Source organism: Anas platyrhynchos, chromosome 3 (assembly GCF_047663525.1).
Source record: "Anas platyrhynchos isolate ZD024472 breed Pekin duck chromosome 3, IASCAAS_PekinDuck_T2T, whole genome shotgun sequence".
NCBI classification, from domain to species: domain Eukaryota; kingdom Metazoa; phylum Chordata; class Aves; order Anseriformes; family Anatidae; genus Anas; species Anas platyrhynchos.
Window position 1 is genome coordinate 89,874,634 of NC_092589.1, and position 18,260 is coordinate 89,892,893.

The following is an 18,260-nucleotide window of genomic DNA, read 5'->3' on the forward strand; positions in this document are numbered from 1 at the left end:
GGACACTTAGGTAATTTAATTTAGAGTGTTTATATCAAGCAAATCAACAAAACTGAAACTTTTTTTTTTAATTGGAATCTGCACACTTGTAGGCCATTCAGTCTGAAGGAAAACATTTCTAAGCTGTCCTTGATCTAAATTTCCATTTTAAAAACCTGAGTATTTGGATTTCGTTAATTTTTCACAGTTTAGGGCAAGTACTTGCCCAGCTTTTTTCTGGGAGAGAGTTATTTTTCTTCCTAGTAGCTGGTACAGTGCTGTGTTTTGGATTTTTGATTAAAATAATTTGATAACACATGGGTATTTTAGTTGTTGCAGAGCAGTGCTTGCACAGAGCCAAGAGGGGACACGGTCAGGGCAGCTGGCCCAGGCTGGCCAAAGGGATATCCCACACCAGATCGTGTCATGCTCAGCAATAACAGCTGGGGGAAGAAGGAGGAAGAGGGGGGATGTTCAGAATGATGGCATTTGTCTTCCCAAGGAACCACTACCCGTGATGAGCCCTGCTGTCCTGGCAGCAGCTGCACCCCTGCCTGCTGATGGGAAAGAGTGAATGAATTCATTGTTTTGCTCTGCTTGTGAGCACAACTTTTTCTTTAAACTGTCTTTATCTCAATCCACAACTTTTCTCACTTTTACCTTGCCGATTCTCGCCCCCAACCCACTGTGGGGTGAGCGAGCGAGCGGCTGCGTGGTGCTGAGCTGCCTGCTGGAGTCAAACCAGGACAGCCCTAGCAGAAGATAACGTACAATGTGTCGTATCTCCAGTCACCTGAATGAAAAACTTCATGGCTGAGCTATCAGACAGCTGCACCTTAATCTTGTCCCATTAATATAGGTTTATCAAGGCTAAGAGGTTATTAATATCTCTGAAGTGGATTAGACTATTCTTTTGTTATCACTTCTTGACCACCCGGTGCTGCCATTTTAACAGAACATAAAATGTTAGCTCGGGTCTCATTTACTTCAGACAATGTATTCCAAGAAAGCTTAAAACCTTTCATGTCTCATACTGAGCTCCTTTCTAGTACCTGCATCAGACGCTCCGAGAGGCCCTTTTAGCCTTGTTCAAAGTAACACGTGCAATGTAGAAGCATCATTTCTCAAAATGCAGATGTCTGGTTTTTATACTTATTGCTGAGACTACATCAGGCAAAACATCTAAGATTGAACACAAGAATTTCAAGGGCAAGTACAAGATTTACTTATTAAAAAGATCTAAACCGCATTTGGTGCACTAATTGTATACATTCGTTTTCGAGGTGACAAGTCCACAATAAGGCCTGAGACATGGGGACAAGTTCTTTCTCCCAAGAGCTTGAAGAAAAGCATCGAAAGACTGCATGTGCACTAGGTTACAGTCACAAGGAGTAGGAACCTGAAGAGGGAGGGATGGCAAGACTGCTGAGAAGGAGAGGCCCACAGCCTGCATGCAGAGGTAGCAGTTTTATGGGGATTCTGGGGGTAAGGAAACAGTTTTATAGGGATTCTGGGGTTCAGGATGTGAGCAGAGTTTGCTGCAGCTCAAGATCTTTGAAATGACTGCATTTGAACCTAGAATTGAGGACCCACTTACAACGATGTGTAAAGCACTAGGAAAAGCTGTTTATCAACCTTTTTCCTGTTTTGTCTTATCTAACTAATTTTCATGACGAGATTAAAACTAAAGCATTCTACTTTTAATCCAATAAAACCTGTTCTTAAATCTTTGATAAGTCATTTTAAAGCAGAAAATCTGGACAGATCCGTCATAAAGCTGGGGTTGATCCAGTGTCCCATTACAGCATCTATAAATCAGATTAGAGTGGGAGTGTTTTAATGCACCTCAGTTTGCAAGCTGTAACATGCAATACATGTGCCTTGCATTTCTATAAGCTGTTTTAAATATGCCTTCAGCTTTAGAACCACATTCTGGTTACACGAACTCTGTTAAAAAGTATTTCAACATTGTTTATACACAGCCTGTATAATTAGCCTGGACAATATTATGGTAATACAGCTGTATGAGCTCCACTTCCTCAGCTCATTCACAACCATGTGGCACTGTACTGAGTCTTTACCGAAAGGGTTGTTAGACACTGGAACAGGCTGCCCAGGGAAGTGGTGGAGTCACCATCCCTGGAAGTCTTTAAAAGACGTTTAGATGTAGAGCTTAGGGATATGGTTTAGTGGGGACTGTTAGTGTTAGGTCAGAGGTTGGACTTGGTGATCTTGAGGTCTCTTCCAACCTAGAAATTCTGTGATTCTGTGAGTTTTGTAAATGTATCCTGGAAAGGATTCAACTGTTTTTCCAATATTTTTTTTTAAATAACTTTTCTTCTAAAAATCTTTACCCATACATTATATAACATCAGTGTTCCTGAATAGATAGATAGATAGATGGATGTGTAATTCCTTGTTTACAGACCTCCAGACAAGAGTAAGCTGTTGTGGGCATGGCACTTGACTGAACTCATACTGAAAAAGCAATCTAATAGGAACCTTGCTTTCTATCCCTATTTGTGAATACATGGTTTGCATTCTTTTCCTTGACCACAACAGAAGTGTTCTGCTGAAAAATGCTTTTTGCACGGAACTGAAGTTCATGGGGTATCAGGACCCTACACCTGCAGCCAGTCCCCAGCTCAGGCCTTGGGTCTTTCCAGATGCTGTTTTCCTGCTCACTGGCTAACTCAGCTTGAGGTTTGCTAACTCTGTGTGAGCATGCTGAGTGTCTCCAGTTGGTGACCTTAAGGTCCTCTGACCTGAAGCCTTTTCTCGTGTCCAACACTAACCTCTTATCCTACTTGTCTGGTAGTCCAACTTGAGGTGTGCTAGTGTTCACACAGGTATGGAAGAAGGAACGCCATGGTTGCAAACAGAAGTTGATACAAACGCAGGGTAGCCTGCAGTGATCCTCCATCCTGCTTGTCTTCAGGGCTCTGACGAGCATAGTGCCCAGCAACCTGCATTGAACCTGCATCCATGTGAGTGGCCCTTTACATCCCTTTCTCCCTGGGTATCCTCATGCTTGATCCACCCTCATCCACCTTGATGCCTTCATTTCTCTGCTTTTGGTCTGTCACCTAATTGCATAATTAACCTGTCACCTAACTGCATGTTAATTGCATAATTAACTTTTCACAGTCCCAATCCCCTCTGCCCAATCCCCACATTCTTTTCTCTCTGCATCCCATAAGAACTGTTTAATAAATATTTAAGCATCATTAACTTTTCATGTCTATGACAATGTACTAGTTTTTCCTGCATTTTTTTTCCCTCAGTTTTGCTCACATTTCAAATTTAACCACTTCGAAACAATTATTTTAGAAGCTAATTTTAACCTATCACAATCAATACCAAAATGGATTTCGCTCTACTTGAGTAAACTCTATTTTCTTTCTCTTCGCCCTTCATATAACTGTAATTTTTTTTAACACCTGCTAAACTGCAATCCAGTCTCGCAGTCTACATCTGCAAATGGATCAAACTTTTTGCTTTTATTTCTCCAGCTTAAGTAATGTGAACCTGTATGAAATTTGTGTGTTCTGAAAATGAATGTTTTAAAGCATCCCTACTAAATGTCAGGATCACTGAAACTTTAGATTCATAGCTTCAAGGGATTCTGAACTTTTACAACTGACCCTTCAAAGCGATGTTACAAGGACTCCAATTTGCTTATTTGTGCAGCCATTTCAATATTTATGCTCAGATGCAACCAAATCAATTTCTTCTACACCACTGGGTTAGTCTGTTTCTAAATGAAGGCAAAGGATATTTGATATGTACAGACTGTGTAAACTGAGGATTTAAGTACGTAAGACAAAATCCATAGGTTATCTTGAGCAGAAGTTACCCACGCTACTCCACAGTATAAAATGCACTATTTGCCTAGCAGCCAAGTCTGCAGGATGAACTACAATATCCTCAAGCTGGGAGATAGCTTGTATTAGAAGATCCTGTTCTCTACCTTGTCTTGCTTATATCTCTATCACAGCTAGAGCGGTATCTTCCAAATACCTTTGAGTAAAGTGTGAAGACATAATTAGGTAACAGGATTAATGCCAGAGCCATAAAGATTTTTATGCAATTGTTCTAGTGTCACGAGCAACTACCAAAACATAGTAAATTCAGTGTGAATAGCCTTCTTGCCTTTTAATAAAAAGCTGCACAATCAATACCTATGTCAACTGTTAACCTACACTGAAAGGCTCTGAAAATTTCACGACAGTGTCTGTTAACTTCTTGTTGAAAACTCTTAAAACACACTATTTAAAAAAAATACTAAAAACTAAAGCTTACATTGGAGCTGTTAACATAGCCAATGGCATCTAAAATTATCATTATAAAAAATAGGTTACCATCTTTACTCCTAAGAAAGATTTACACATCTGACAGCTCTTCCTGCTACCCAGTTGTCCTATCTCAAGGCCTTACACTGTAGTATGGTATCTCCCAAGGATTTTAAGCACGTTCTTCTAGCCTAAGCACAGTAAAATGAAAACGAACACAAAGGCACTTGGCTGCTTTGCTCATGATCCAATATTTGTATTATGTAAGAAAAACAAATGAAGCCTATTATACAAAACAAGGTAAGGTTATTATTTTGAGCAACATTCTTTAAATTCAATTTATTTTTCCTGTTCTCAACTTTCTATCTCATCCCATCCTTACCCTTCTTTATATTCAATTTTGCGTGTCAGTACCACTTCTGTAAAAGCATCATACTTGTTTTTGCACGTGATTGATTGTACACAATTTAACTAGTATTGTAATTTTTATAATATGCTTTACATGAGATTGCATATTTGCACTTTCAATCATGCATGCTGCCATGGTTCAAATGCCTCAATGTGTAAGACTTGGTCATATAGATGTTTTTAATCTAAAGATAGAGTCCATCTGCAAATAACGCTGATTTAGTTCAAGCTAATTTAAGTGCACATTTTCTTTTTGTTAAATATATGTAAGTATATGTGAATTTGTAAGTAAAATCATGTCAACAGACTAAAAGTAGAACTAATGTACCTCAGCACTTATTCCAATGTAAAATTGATGCATGGAAGTGAAAGTTGCAGCCTAACATATTCCAGCAATTCTGCGTGAGTTGCCTTCCTAAATGTCTCAAGGCCGTACAGAAAAAAGATGAAGCTTATCACAAGCAAGCAGGAGAAACCTGAAAATGCCATCTGTTAATATGTATTGTCAACCCAAAACCCAGGTCTGTTTTAGGTTTTGACTCCATATGCAGGAAAAACAACTGAGGATCAACTAAAACGAAGCATACTTAAGAATACCTTTTGGTTAAAAATAGTTTAAGAAATTAAACAAAGGCAAATTTAACCAAAGCGGCCCAAACCCAAGCTTGTTTTCATAGCTTTAAGATTCCATTTATTTAGAAATAATAAAGTGAAAACACTGTTATGCCACGGAGCAGAGTTGAGAGAATCAAGCAGATGCAGAGAAAGCACGCTGCACTGAAGAGAAAAAATGTGATACCCTTCCTGTGGCTCTTTTTCCAGAACTAAAAAAACAAATGTCCTTCCCCTCTCATCCCCCATATGACAAAACAAGGCTCTCTTTCAATTGCTTCTACCTACAATATTTATTTCTTAATATCTTTGTCTACAACTCTAATAAATAATAATACCCATGACGGATTATTTCTGTGAAATAAAGACTATTTTTCAAAGCAGTCCTTAAACACGAGTAATCCTTTGTTCCCTGCACAAAAAATGAATTGCACAGCTTTGGGAAGAAGAATCGTGTTGTAAACCATTGAACAGAAGCAACAAAACAACTCAAAAATAATCTGGTCTCTTCCAAAACACTGGAAAGGTATGATTAGAAATATAAAACCAGTCTGCACAAGTCCATAAAATGCAGAGCAAGCATAGAAAACAGAACAAGCCTGAAAACTTCACCCTCTGTGGAAGTAGGAGGAAGGGAAACAGGTTGTCCTATGTCTTACCACTTACTCCTGACTCCTGAGCTTTAAATCAAATCTACTTTGTTTGAATTTTGAGACAAGCACTATGTATATAAAACAGACTAAACAGTCATAGTGCAAAACCTGTTTGTTTCTCTGTTCCTCTGATAAACAATCAATTGCTTACATACGAACATTTTATGTAAGATTACAATGAAAAAAAAACTTAAAAATGAAATCATTCAGGAAGGCAAAATTGTGGTTATAGGGTTAGGAGAACATGAATAACTGTTCAAGTGATTTAGCAGATCTCATCAATCATATCATCATATCAAGAAAACATTTACAATATCAATGATTTAATTCTGTAGTTACATTTTATCGTTCGGGTCAATACCCATCAAGTCAAAGATACTCCTACAGCTTAAAAGTAAACACCTAAGTACACCACCTCCATCAAACTGGTGTTTAAGTGAAGACCAAAATTTTCCTTCTTCCAGCCAACAGGGACTAATAGTCCTCTTGCTTCACTTGCCTGGATGGACTGATTTTTGTGGGAGTTTTACCTGTCTTTGGAGGGTGAGGGGACAACACAAACAACTACAATATGTTCTTCCTCTTCAGTGAAAGGATATTTGACACCGTTTGTGCCATATGAAGTGGAAAAGCTGCTAATGTATGCCCTCAATTCTACTTGAGGGGTTTGCTAGCACTTGTAAAGTGCAAATAAACTTGTCAATACCTCCATAACACTGGCCATTTGGTGCAAGTTGGTCCTACCTAGACAGAGGCAGCAGCTTACTCTTACTGCAGAGATTAAGCTGGCAATTTAGTCTTCAGCTTGGGAAAGAAAAATAGAATTTGACTGACTGCCACTTAAAGACAGCCTCTAACTTACCCATTCCTGTCACTTATCTCAACTCTATACATAAGAGCCAATTTCAAACTCAAAATGCGATATAATAAAGCAAATTACACTCAGTGTCAAACAGTACTTCAATTAATCAAGTTAACTGCTGCAGTCCTTTAGAAACATTCATCCTGATATGTTCATGAGAATGAAAAACTTAACTCTGAATATCATTATTAGTTTGCAAAAGCACAAGTAGTTGGTGAACACAAAAAAAAATAGATTACAACCCTTAATATGCAGTATTTTACAGAGAAATCATCACAATGTTATCATGAAAGCCTTCAACTGATGCAAAGTCTGTAAAATAAACACCATAAAGAGCCATACTGTGCCGAATCCAAGCACTTAGAAATCACTCAGTGCCATGGGCTTCACTGAACTTTGTAATTTTGGGGATGGTTTTCCAGATCACTACTGGCTAAGTTCTGGATTGCTAGCACACAAATATATCAGATTTCCTTCATTTAATTTAAAAATTAAATCTCTAAAAAAATTGAAACCTACAAAAATCTGAACATTCTAGTTACATGGACTTTCTCTTCCTTACTTTGGAAGCGCTTGAACTTGAAAGAATCATGCCTGGTTATGCCTATTTTTGTCTGAATTTGTACTGCAGGTGGATATATAATGTATGTTTTGGAACAACAAAAAGCAGAATGGTCTTAGTCACTGCGATATTCAGGAAGTCTCATTCATAAAACTCAATCCAAGTTCTGTTCTAAATGAAGCATTGTGCAACACAAGTACCTTTACTAAATGAAGTATTGTATCCTTAATAGGCCTCACTTATTAGAAGTCCTGCCAAATGACGAAGAGTTTCCTGTCGATTCTGCAGAGATCAGATTCCATTCGATTATCCCCAAACACCAACTTCCTGACTCCATTCTGTGCAGCCTTAATGACCAGGTTGCACTGTACCCCATCCCTCCTTTCAGTGGAACAGGTACGAGATGGATGGGGTGCACACTGCTTGAAGCAGCAGCACGGACTTAACCTCAAGTGCTCCTTTGGTAGCTCCAAAAACTACTAATGAGGCTTTGGTAGCTCCCTTACACACTAGTTGAATATTTAGGCTAGGTATTCTTCTCAAATCTACCAAATGACTAAAATGAACACATTCAATTTCCTGAGGATGAAGAAGTCCTCCTCAGTAGAAATGCTAGAAATAAAAAGGAGTTCAGTGTTTTGCTCCCCAACTAAGAACCAGTTCAATCAGCTTCGGCATAAAAGGAAAACAAGAAGTGGTGGCTGATTTAGGAAAGTTTACCTACTTTAACTGTGCAATGGACTAATTAATGACAAAGGAAAGCTACTCAGCAGCTGATGAAAGGGTGGGCAGGACGATGAAGCTTAAAAGATGACTACTGAAAGCTTAGCTGGTTTTTCTCAAAGAAATTAAAAATTTTCCTGTGTTACCATCAGTGGAATACACAGGACTAGTGGCAGACTACAGACTTTCTTCCCTCTCCCTTCACAAACTGGCTCTTAATACATCAGATTTTTTTAAGCTAATTCAAAATCTTAGTAATAATTGCGTTTACAAAACATCTAAAAATTTCCTTCCGTGCATGACAGTCTCTCTTGTGCTATTACTCTTGCTGTTGGCCCTTAAGAAACATTACGAAACACATGAGTAGCCCCATTTATTTTTTCTTGCAAGTCAAGACATTTTATATTGCTATTTATATTCATGTTTCTGTTGCTCGCAAACAAGCTGGGCTTTGGCTGGACACCCCAGCTCCACGTGCTCAGTCCCTGGTTTTCATGTCAAGAAGAACTGCATAGTGATTGTTCCAGCAGTTTTCTTACAATCTTTTCTCAAAGCAACTGTAAAGGTAAGGTTATTTAAATCATGAGGAAAAAAAGAAACCTTAAGTCTATAACTGTGGAAATGGCACAAGGAGAGGGGGAAGAAGAACCCTGGTTTCTGAGAGACAAGGGCATTCACTGAAAGAGTGGTGTTGGAGTGCTGGAGATGGCAGAATTTGGTCCCTGCCGGCTTCAGAAAAGACATTAATGAAAGACTTTAAGCTGAAAATTGATGAATGCCAGAAGACCTTGCTGGGAGACACTACAAACGCGAGTTCCTGAATACTGAGCGAGTAACATGACAAGTAGTTCTGCTTTTATCCTTAAAGCATCATCTTGCTTATTCTGAGCAGAATCAGCTGGCAGTGAATGAAAGGAAAAGAGGATACGAGATATCCCCAGAGAGTCCAGGCCTCATTAGGTCAACCGCTCCCAGAATAAGCTGCCAGATTTCTGAAGAGTATTCCTTCAGTAGTCCCTTACTCCTGAAATATGTCCCTTTATACTTACTAGGTGGTTATTTATCGTGTTCAAGGAAGTTTGCAATTTCACACAAAATGAGAGATTTTATTTCCCGTTCCTTATTAAAGTTAGAAATTCAAGAGCTTTATTCCTCATGCTCCAGTTCTCTGCCCACCCTTATACAGAGATATTACTTCCCTTTAATTTTGGAACTGCTTTATTTAAAATCTGGGTATGAATTTGTGAAATGAGCGTGCTGGCAAAGTAGCACCCATCTCCTCTGACTGCCAATACGATCTGCCAATAGTTAGAGCCCATGAGGCCTTCAAGTCACTTTAACTTCCCATTTAAAACTGCGTGCCAGTCTTCTGTGTTACGAGAAGCTCTAGCTCAAACCATGGAAATAATATTTCATTGAAAATTAGCATGATTTGTTCTTGGAAAGCACCCTCTTAAAGCCAAAGAGAAGTCTAAAAGGACTAACATTCAGACTTTACTTTCATCTTCCCGAGGTGTGCCAATAATCGTATTTTAACTGTCCAAGTAGCAACGCCCCAAAATTGTTTTTCAAACCTTTGTAAAGATGATCTAACAAAGGCAATTGACCCCTCAGAGTACAATTTTGACATCCCAGAAATAGTAATTTTACTGATTAATTTACTGTAATTTAAAACACAAATTGGAATCCGGACAGACTACCATACCAGCCCTAATTGAAATATTTGGCCCATATTAGAAATTCTAAAAACAAAGATAAAATTCTAGTTTCCTGACATGATAGGTTAGTGTATAACCTCATGTATGCTGAGCATCTAGTATTCCAATTATTATTCAATTTTCCTGGAGAAACTGAAGAGTGTTGACACTGAACACTGTAGTTTGTATTGGTAGCTTAGTTATATTTTAGCAAGTCTTAAACATCATCTTTAGAAAGACACAAACTACTGCTGAATCAATGAAGCTTTCAGTATAAACTTTGATATCTACTGGTTACAAGAAGTTTTTTATATAGGAATAAGAACAGTTTTATCAACTGAGACCCATGATCAACAAGCATACAGTACTAGAGGATCAAATGAGCACGTCGGAGGAAAGCTAACTCCCTGTCTTTTCTGACTGCTATCAGCCTATTACCAACGTGAAAAACCTTCAGACCACTAGACCAGGCTTTATGAAGCACCAGAAGCTATAATTAATAACAGCAAGGCTGACAACATTACTATTCCATAGTAAGATTTCATGAGGTAGATCTCAATTAGACTGAAAATAAATCATTACAACTGCCAGTAGCTTGGCAACATCACCGGTTTTTAGAAACTGCAGGATCTGATGTGGAACACCACAGTGTTGGCTATTCCCAATAAACCACTAACCACTGGGCTAGACTCATTCTGCAGCTGACATAGTAAGAGCCTGTTAAAACAGAAATTACCCAGCCATTTTGTCACAGAAAATGGAACGGCCCAGAAAAATCGAGTCAGAGCCAAGTATCCTTGCTACTCACTGTTCTGCAGAAGATCTCGTTTGGACCTTGAAGAAATTCCTAATTACCTGACACAGTTATACAATATTGAAATAATGCTGTTTACTAAACCCATGTTATAAGCTTTCAGCAGTATGTGAAAATGCAAGAGAAACAGTGCTGGATACTCAGCTTGTGAAAGACTAAAGATCAGTTAGTCACCAGTGAAAGGCTCTTATATGCAGCCACAGGAGCAGATCAGTTGGTTCCTTGATGCAGAGACCAGAACATAAGCACTGAATGTCAACATTTTGCTTTTTTTTTTCATTTTTTTTTAAACTCATTTCCAAAGCTAACAAATTTGAACTCAGTATAAGATATAAAAATGACACTAGGCACTTAAGGCTCATAGAAGTACATCACTTTTGGAAAGTTATCTGAAGTTTTCTTAATAGTTTCATTTCCAACTTTTTGCTAGCTTAAAGCCTCCTCCTCCCCCCCAGTCTTCACTGATTCTTCTGTAGGATGGCTAAAACACTGCTTGAATCATCTTAATCAACAAAATTCCTGTAAAACTGACAATTGCTTGGTTACATGCTTTTACTTTATTGACTTTTCAAGCCTGGAATGTCTACACTTGATATATGATGCCTGATGAAGGTGACCAGTGACTGCACGTAGGAAGTGTCCAAAGAATTCTTAAGTTGTTTCCTTCTTCAGAAAGCTGGGAACTGGGATAAATTGCCATCTGCTGCTTGTGGTGGTTGCTGGCAATATCATACTGTGGTCAAGACTCCATCCTCCTCCTACTGATTCAACACGCAACATTTAAGATACCCTGCAGTCAGTCTTAACTGGACACAAAGTCCATCATTATTAGTCAAACTAAGAAAAATATTATTGTTTATGATCTCCTGAAGCTGAATCATGAAAAAAAAACAGCAATGTATGACTCTATACACATAAATAAAAACCTTCTGATCCTCTATCTCACCACACCACTTTCCAATGGAAACACAAACATTCAATATAGGTCTCTTTCCCTTGGATTCTAGAAACTGTCTGCAATTTTAAAGTAACGTTTACAGGTGGTATCTAAAAATAGTGTATTTTGAGTGATCCTTAAAAGCCTTGAAAAGCCCCAGCTTAAAGAATCTTTTAAATCAAACAGACACATAGATGAGTTTCATTTGAGCAACCAGTGCTGTTGCATTAATAATGAAATAAAATGCACTGCATGCTCAAACACTTTGCAGCTGCTACAACAGCACTATTACCTAATGCAGATGTATTTACAAAATGCCACATTTTGTAGCACAAGCATTTAAAATCAAAATACGTCTTTTCCTTGCTTAATCATTTAACTGGTAACCTAATGATAGTAGACATTAAAGACGTTGGGACGTGATCATGGATATCTAATCATGTTAATATAAATCTTGTCAGTAGCATTTGATTTGGGCTTTATGTCAAGTGTAAGGGAAGCCCCTCTGCTCTAACTGTGCACTGCTGTTCTTTCTTCTCACTTAAATCTTTCCATATGACACGGTTAAGGGTCCCTTGCAAAAGCAACTTCTCCCTCCCCACAACCAACACTAGATCTCAAGACTTTAAAAAGTTAACACTTAGAAACCACAGCAATATTTTTAGCCCATACAACGGAACAACGCTGTTCTAATCACGAGGATAAAACACTTAATTTGGCTGGATGCAAAAAGCCTGTACTTTTACAAAACTTCAAAAAATAATAATTTTAATATTTGTATTACCACCCTTAAACATGCTTTGACCTCCTACCATATGTGTAAGGACATCCTTTCCCACTAGCTCACTGAAGACTCGTGCTGTCATAACAAACTTGCTTTGTTATTCCAAAACTGCTTTCCAATTCCGGAAAAAAAGATACTTAAATTGGGGAGGGTTTTTTCCCCATCCACAGATGCATATATTTTTGTACTTATTTTTGGTTATGCAAAATAAATATAAAATATATAGAAAATTAATAAAATAAAAACTGAACTAGAAATATACCCACAATTATAATTTATGAATACACACTTTTCATAGTTGTAACACAGCACTACTGGCAAATTAACTGACAAATCAGAGTCCCCACTGTGTTCTGTGGACTACGCAGCAGATATGAACATACTAATGGAGTCACCTAATTGGTGAGAGGACATTTGTCTCAGAAGAAACTGTTGTATCTAATACTTAAATTATCCCTTCCATTTCTGTTAATATTAACTCTACAAGCAGTGTACATCAGTGCACATGAAATTTTAAATGTACCTATGTTGCTAAAACTGCTCGTTATGCTTTAATATAGTTGCTGAAAAAAGCAGCTTAAGCTGGTTTGTCTGTCACATTTTGTTGAATGCTTTCAAGTTACCTAGACTGAAGTTAGTAATTCAATTTTATAATTATACACCTGTTCAAACTGATTCATTTAAGAAAGACAGCATTAAATAATCACACTGTGCTCAATAAAGCTGCAAATTTTCTATGTAAGAATATTAATGGTACATGTTGAAAACCTGAATCATCTGAGCTTAAATCTTAACAAATCCTAACTCACTTCCCTGCTCCACCAAACACATTCCTCATCAAATGGTCAACCAATGTCTGTATGCAAGCAGAAGTACAAACATTAAGTACACCATTCATGTGGTTATCGAGGTATCTATTCATGTGTGCGCATGTGTATATACATTATTTCCTCTGCAACTAAAAATTTCATTTTTTCAAGTCCTCACATGTCTAACACTATGTGTAATTTTTAAGGAACTGGGAAAAATATTCTTACCTTTTCAACTGCTACTTGTTTTGATGTTTTTTCTGATTCTTTCTCTCTCTTTTTCTCTTCTTTCTTCTTTTCTTTTTCCTTCTGAAAAATGAATAAAAGCATTTTGCTAGTACTCAATAACAATACATTCGCAAACATACTGAATACAGAAAAATCTTCAGCTAGTCCCTTTAAAATACAGAGGCTATACTTTTATCTGTTCTGATTCCAGAAGTATCTTTTGTTCAAATAGTACTACCAAAAAATCCTTTTTTTTTTTTTTTTTTACTTTCCTTGCATCATCCATAATTTCATAAATCAGAGTCTGCCTTGAATTTCTGCTTCAGAAATATGGAAAAAAATTATCAAAAGGTACAAGTAAGCAGATTTTTATAAATCTTGCAGTCTTGGTTCAAAACAGCAGGACACCGTCACTTCTAATGGTGGTGGCAGCAGTCGCCGTGTGCTGACCACCCAGCTCTGGGGCTGTGGGGAGGGCCTGGTGCTGCTCCCTGAGGTAGAGGGTGAGGGCACACAGGAGGTGTGCTTGGGCAGATGGATTGCCCTGCCTGGTGGCCAAGCTTCAGGAAGAGCTGGGGAGACTGGGAAGCACCTGGGAATCTGAAAAGGTGATAGATGAATGGAGCCATGCTCTGCTTTCTCAGGTATGCACGTGCCAACCCGGCATCTGATCTGCATCAGGAGCAAGGCAGCACCTTGAGGGACATGAAAGAGTGGAAGCAAGTTACCACATGGAACTGGAAGAGGAGCTGTCTGCCTGCTCGGTTTCCACTACCGAAGAGGTGCAAGGCTCTGGGAGTGGCAGATGAGGAATGTGCAAAGAGGGAAGAAGAGACATCCACGCAAACTCTCCCTCTACGGTCAGATCAGCCAAGGCCTCACAGCAAGTGCAGCACCAAGACCGGCACCGTGAAGAAATGACAGCAGGTTGTAGCTGTAGACGACTCCATCCTCAAGGGACTGGAGGCTCCCATCTGCAGGCCGGACCCTCTTCACAGAGCAGTTTGCTGCCTCCCCAGGGCTCAGATCAAGGATTTTACCAGGGAACTTTCAAGCGTAATGCAGCCTTCAAACAGATTCACTGCAGTGAATCTGGTTGGCATTCACCAGTGGTGTTCCCTATAAAACAGCTCTGATACCAGGCTTTTTGTTTTAAGGAACTCAAAGAACACTCTTTCTTCACAGCTTCAAGTAATGCTTTCAAAAGCTTCACTGTATTTACCAGATGGATTGAGGTTATTCAACAGAGGTTTCTCAAGACCCAAGTAACCCCTGTGTATTATTTAATCTTGTATTAACTTAATCTCTGACCCTGAAAAGTGAGACTACCACATAAACCAACTTGAAGCACAGGCAGCTGTCAGTCAAGCAACATGAACTATTAGGAACACAAAATGCAGCCCAAACCAGGGGACCAGCCAACACTGCACCTCACCTGTGGCAGTGTCAGGTATAGAAGAAAAAGCTTACCAGGACAAGTATTGAGACAAGGGTTTTATGTTGAAGCCATCATAATAACCCGAGATTTGCAGGTTTATTGAAGTAAGATTGCAAATGCACAGCCAGGCCTTTCAAACGAAGCTTAATCTTCCCTTCATTACTGCATTACTGATTCCAGCACCAACTTGCATTCTAAACACTCCCCAAATCCTGTGACTGCAATAATGTATAGGGCACAAATACACTGTTGGAGTAATATAAATTTCTTTTTCCAAAAGTCTTTTATCCCTTTCCTCGCTGCTTTCTCAAGTTGAATAATTTAAGTACACTTAATCTCCTCCCTTATGGAAGCTCTTTTATGTCTTAGATGCTATTTGTTCTTCTTCTCTTAGAAAAGGTTGTTGGAAGTACCATAGCAGTACTTACTTTTCAAATAGAGTACAATAAGTTTACTACAATATGTCAAGTGAAAGAAGAGTATTTTTTTTATATATGATCTTCTTCAAGATGTCCTGATTTCCAGTTTGACTTTAACATTTTTTAAAATATATTTTGTTAGAGAAATTTCACTTTCAGAGGGAGAAGTATCAGAAAATTTTAATTTTTCAGACTTCAGGAAAGAAGAGAGCTTGCATTGTGCTTCATGTAGCAAACACTCCATAAAGGTGACCAAATATAAATAAGAAATGCCTCTCATGGCCTTTATAAAACTCCTGCGTTCTTCATAGTGAAGATGTGAAGACAAACTGTACACCCGTGTTTCCACCTCCACACCTCACAAAGCCCACAGGACTTCTCTCAATTCCCAGAGACTTTATTTTTGCTAAACACATTTTCACTGAGGACTTAAAAACCCATAACTTCATCTTCACACTTCACAAGTCCAATATGCAAGCTTTCTGCTTCAGCTCCGTTAGATAAAAATGAATTCAGCCTAAATAAAAGCATTTCTCAGAGGCTGTATTCATGCCAGAACTTCAACTCAAGTGTTTCATTACTTGCAAAATTAGTCAAAAGACACTATCAAGATCATAATGTGAAATTGTCTTTATACTGGTCCTAAATTCTAAGCAAAAATCATTCATTTTTCCCCCCAGATTCATTTCCAACAACACGGTATACGAGTGACATAGCGGAACTTTTAAATTGGAATACAAGAGAGGAGGTTAGGAAATGAAAGGTGAGTTTAGTTACAGAATGGCAGCTGAGATTCCTGCTACAACGTTAAAAGCATGTCACATTCCCCAAGGCTTGTGGTCTTGTCCATGACACTAACTTAAATTTTAATGAATGTCAAATATAGCTGAACTAAAATAATTTATAACATCTGGTCGCATTTTCTTTATCTAGAAGAAAAAAGCATGATATACATTTAGATCATAACTTTTTTCATATACTGTATACAGTCTCAATTTAGAGTGAAGTACACAAAAGAACCCAGCATTCACATTTAAAAATATGCATTTCATTATTGTTATGAATCGTAACATTTACCAGACGTTCAGGCAAATGATATCTCATCCCCTACCTGGGTATGTGTGAAAATTCAAAGGTCCTTCTACACAGTAAATATAACTTTAATACACGCGCACATACCCCAACTAGAAGGGATATTAAAACCACGTAAGTTAACAGAAATACAGAATTAATTCCATGACCCTCATCTCCAAGGAGACTGAAGTCACTGGCTGGAATAGCACTGATCATTTAGGTTCTGAAACAATTAATATTAAGAAGTTATCAAGAACTATTCCTGAGGAGAAAGGACAAAGTCACTCAAGCCCATTAGCTTGGAATGAAAAAGTTTTTTCCACACAGCTCTGAGACACTAAACCAGAGCAAAATCTGAATTTTGACACGTAAAATCTGAATTTCAACACGTAGATGTTAGCACATATCACTCATGCATATGTTTTGTCCCACTCTATCAGTTCTTTTAATTTATCAAGCCCTGGAAGCGAGGGGGGAGAGAAGTACTTTAAATGCCTGAAGTATTACTAACAATACAAATTACCTGGTTAGCTCACTGAAATTACTCTATAGCAATGCAAACATTTGTGCAAAGGAGCAGATTAGATAACTTGACAAGAGTTACAGCAGAAAACCCAATATACCTCTGCTTTGCTCTTCTCAGCAGCAGCTTGCAGAGGAGAGGATGTCAAAGGTTGAGCAGTATCAGAAGAGGATATCTGTACAAAATAGAGGAAAGAAATGAGAAGGAAAATAAGCAAGAATAGGTGGGAAATGGGTGGATGGGGAACAGAGGCAGCTAAGACATGATTTTCATTCTTTTTTAATAGTTTTGAGAGTACAGAAAAAAAACATACAACACAGAAAAAGCAAAAGTAAGAAACAAAGTATTTCCACTTAACTTCATAAATTTTCTCAGTACAATTTCTAAAGGAGATGTGTCAAGTAGGAATGAGTGACTCCTAATGAGGTTCACTAGAACAGCATGTAAGCAAATGAACCTGGATATGATCGTATCACAGGCCTACGAGAAATAATTAGGTTTCATCCATTTTTCAATTTTTTCCAACGTGACTCCTGAAATATTAATGTCCTGAAGCATGAAGGCATACTGTCCCCAGAGGAGGGGGGGAGAAAGAGTGCCTTTGTTCTTGTTCACTGCCTCAGTAATTTTATTAAAAACAACGCAAAATAACTCTGGAAGTTATTCAGTAATTAAAGTTGTAATTAACTGTCCTCTAAGAGCACTCCAGAGGAGTAAACAGCTTAATGCAAAGCAGCATCCTAGAGGTAGGATGCCAGACCTGCCAGTTGATGCTTCTTTCCTAGGACCCAGTACATAAATTTGCTATAAGCACTGCTAGACTTGCAGAGTGGTCCAAAAGGTTTAAGTTTGATATGCAGCCGATGCAGTTTGCTCAAGAAAATGGGATTTCTCTAAATGCATTTCCATATATCTTCCTATTCTGTTTCTTTATGCATAGTTGATCACTTTAATGGAAACATTATCTTTCCGTTACACTTACTACAAAAATGCAACTGAATTACCTTTACCAAACAGGTAGTAGATCCTGAGAGCTATAAAGGTGACACTTCTGCTATGTCTTGGATCATCTCTACTATCTACAGGGAAAACTTAGAAGTAAATGAAGCTATTGCAGAGCAGGCCATTATGCTGGATCAAAACAACCAATTTAGATGACAGTTTTTTTTTTCCTGTAGCTTTCAGTTTCCTTTTAGTGCCTTTTTTGTTGTTGTTAAATAAAAGTATCTTATATCTACATACTTCATATTTGCTACGAACAATCCTGCCAGTGCCATAGCCCATATATCTGGATATTCATACAGTATATATAAACATTTTTTTCACAAACTCAAACTATACTTAACCTAGAAGGTGGTGTATTTTCAGCAAAGCTTTTTAAAGCTTTCAGTTTTAAACCAGATTTAACCTACAGAGACATGGAACAGAGTCCTCTGTTTTGAATTT

General features: G+C 38.1%; 1 protein-coding gene across 4 annotated transcripts in view; it reads right to left on the minus strand.

The window, feature by feature from the left end:
- SMAP1 (small ArfGAP 1) overlaps positions 1 to 18,260 on the minus strand; it is an 85,402-nt gene that overhangs the window by 30,153 nt on the left and 36,989 nt on the right. For 2 of the 4 annotated variants that reach the window (XM_038176565.2, XM_027455024.3), the window contains exons 5-6: positions 16,915 to 16,989; positions 13,361 to 13,441 (exon numbers count right to left, since the gene is read on the minus strand). In XM_038176565.2, coding sequence (XP_038032493.2) covers positions 13,361 to 13,441; positions 16,915 to 16,989 — 156 coding nt within the window. The remainder of the gene's footprint in view (positions 1 to 13,360; positions 13,442 to 16,914; positions 16,990 to 18,260) is intronic. The other 2 variants (XM_038176566.2, XM_038176567.2) reach the window with 1 other exon arrangement.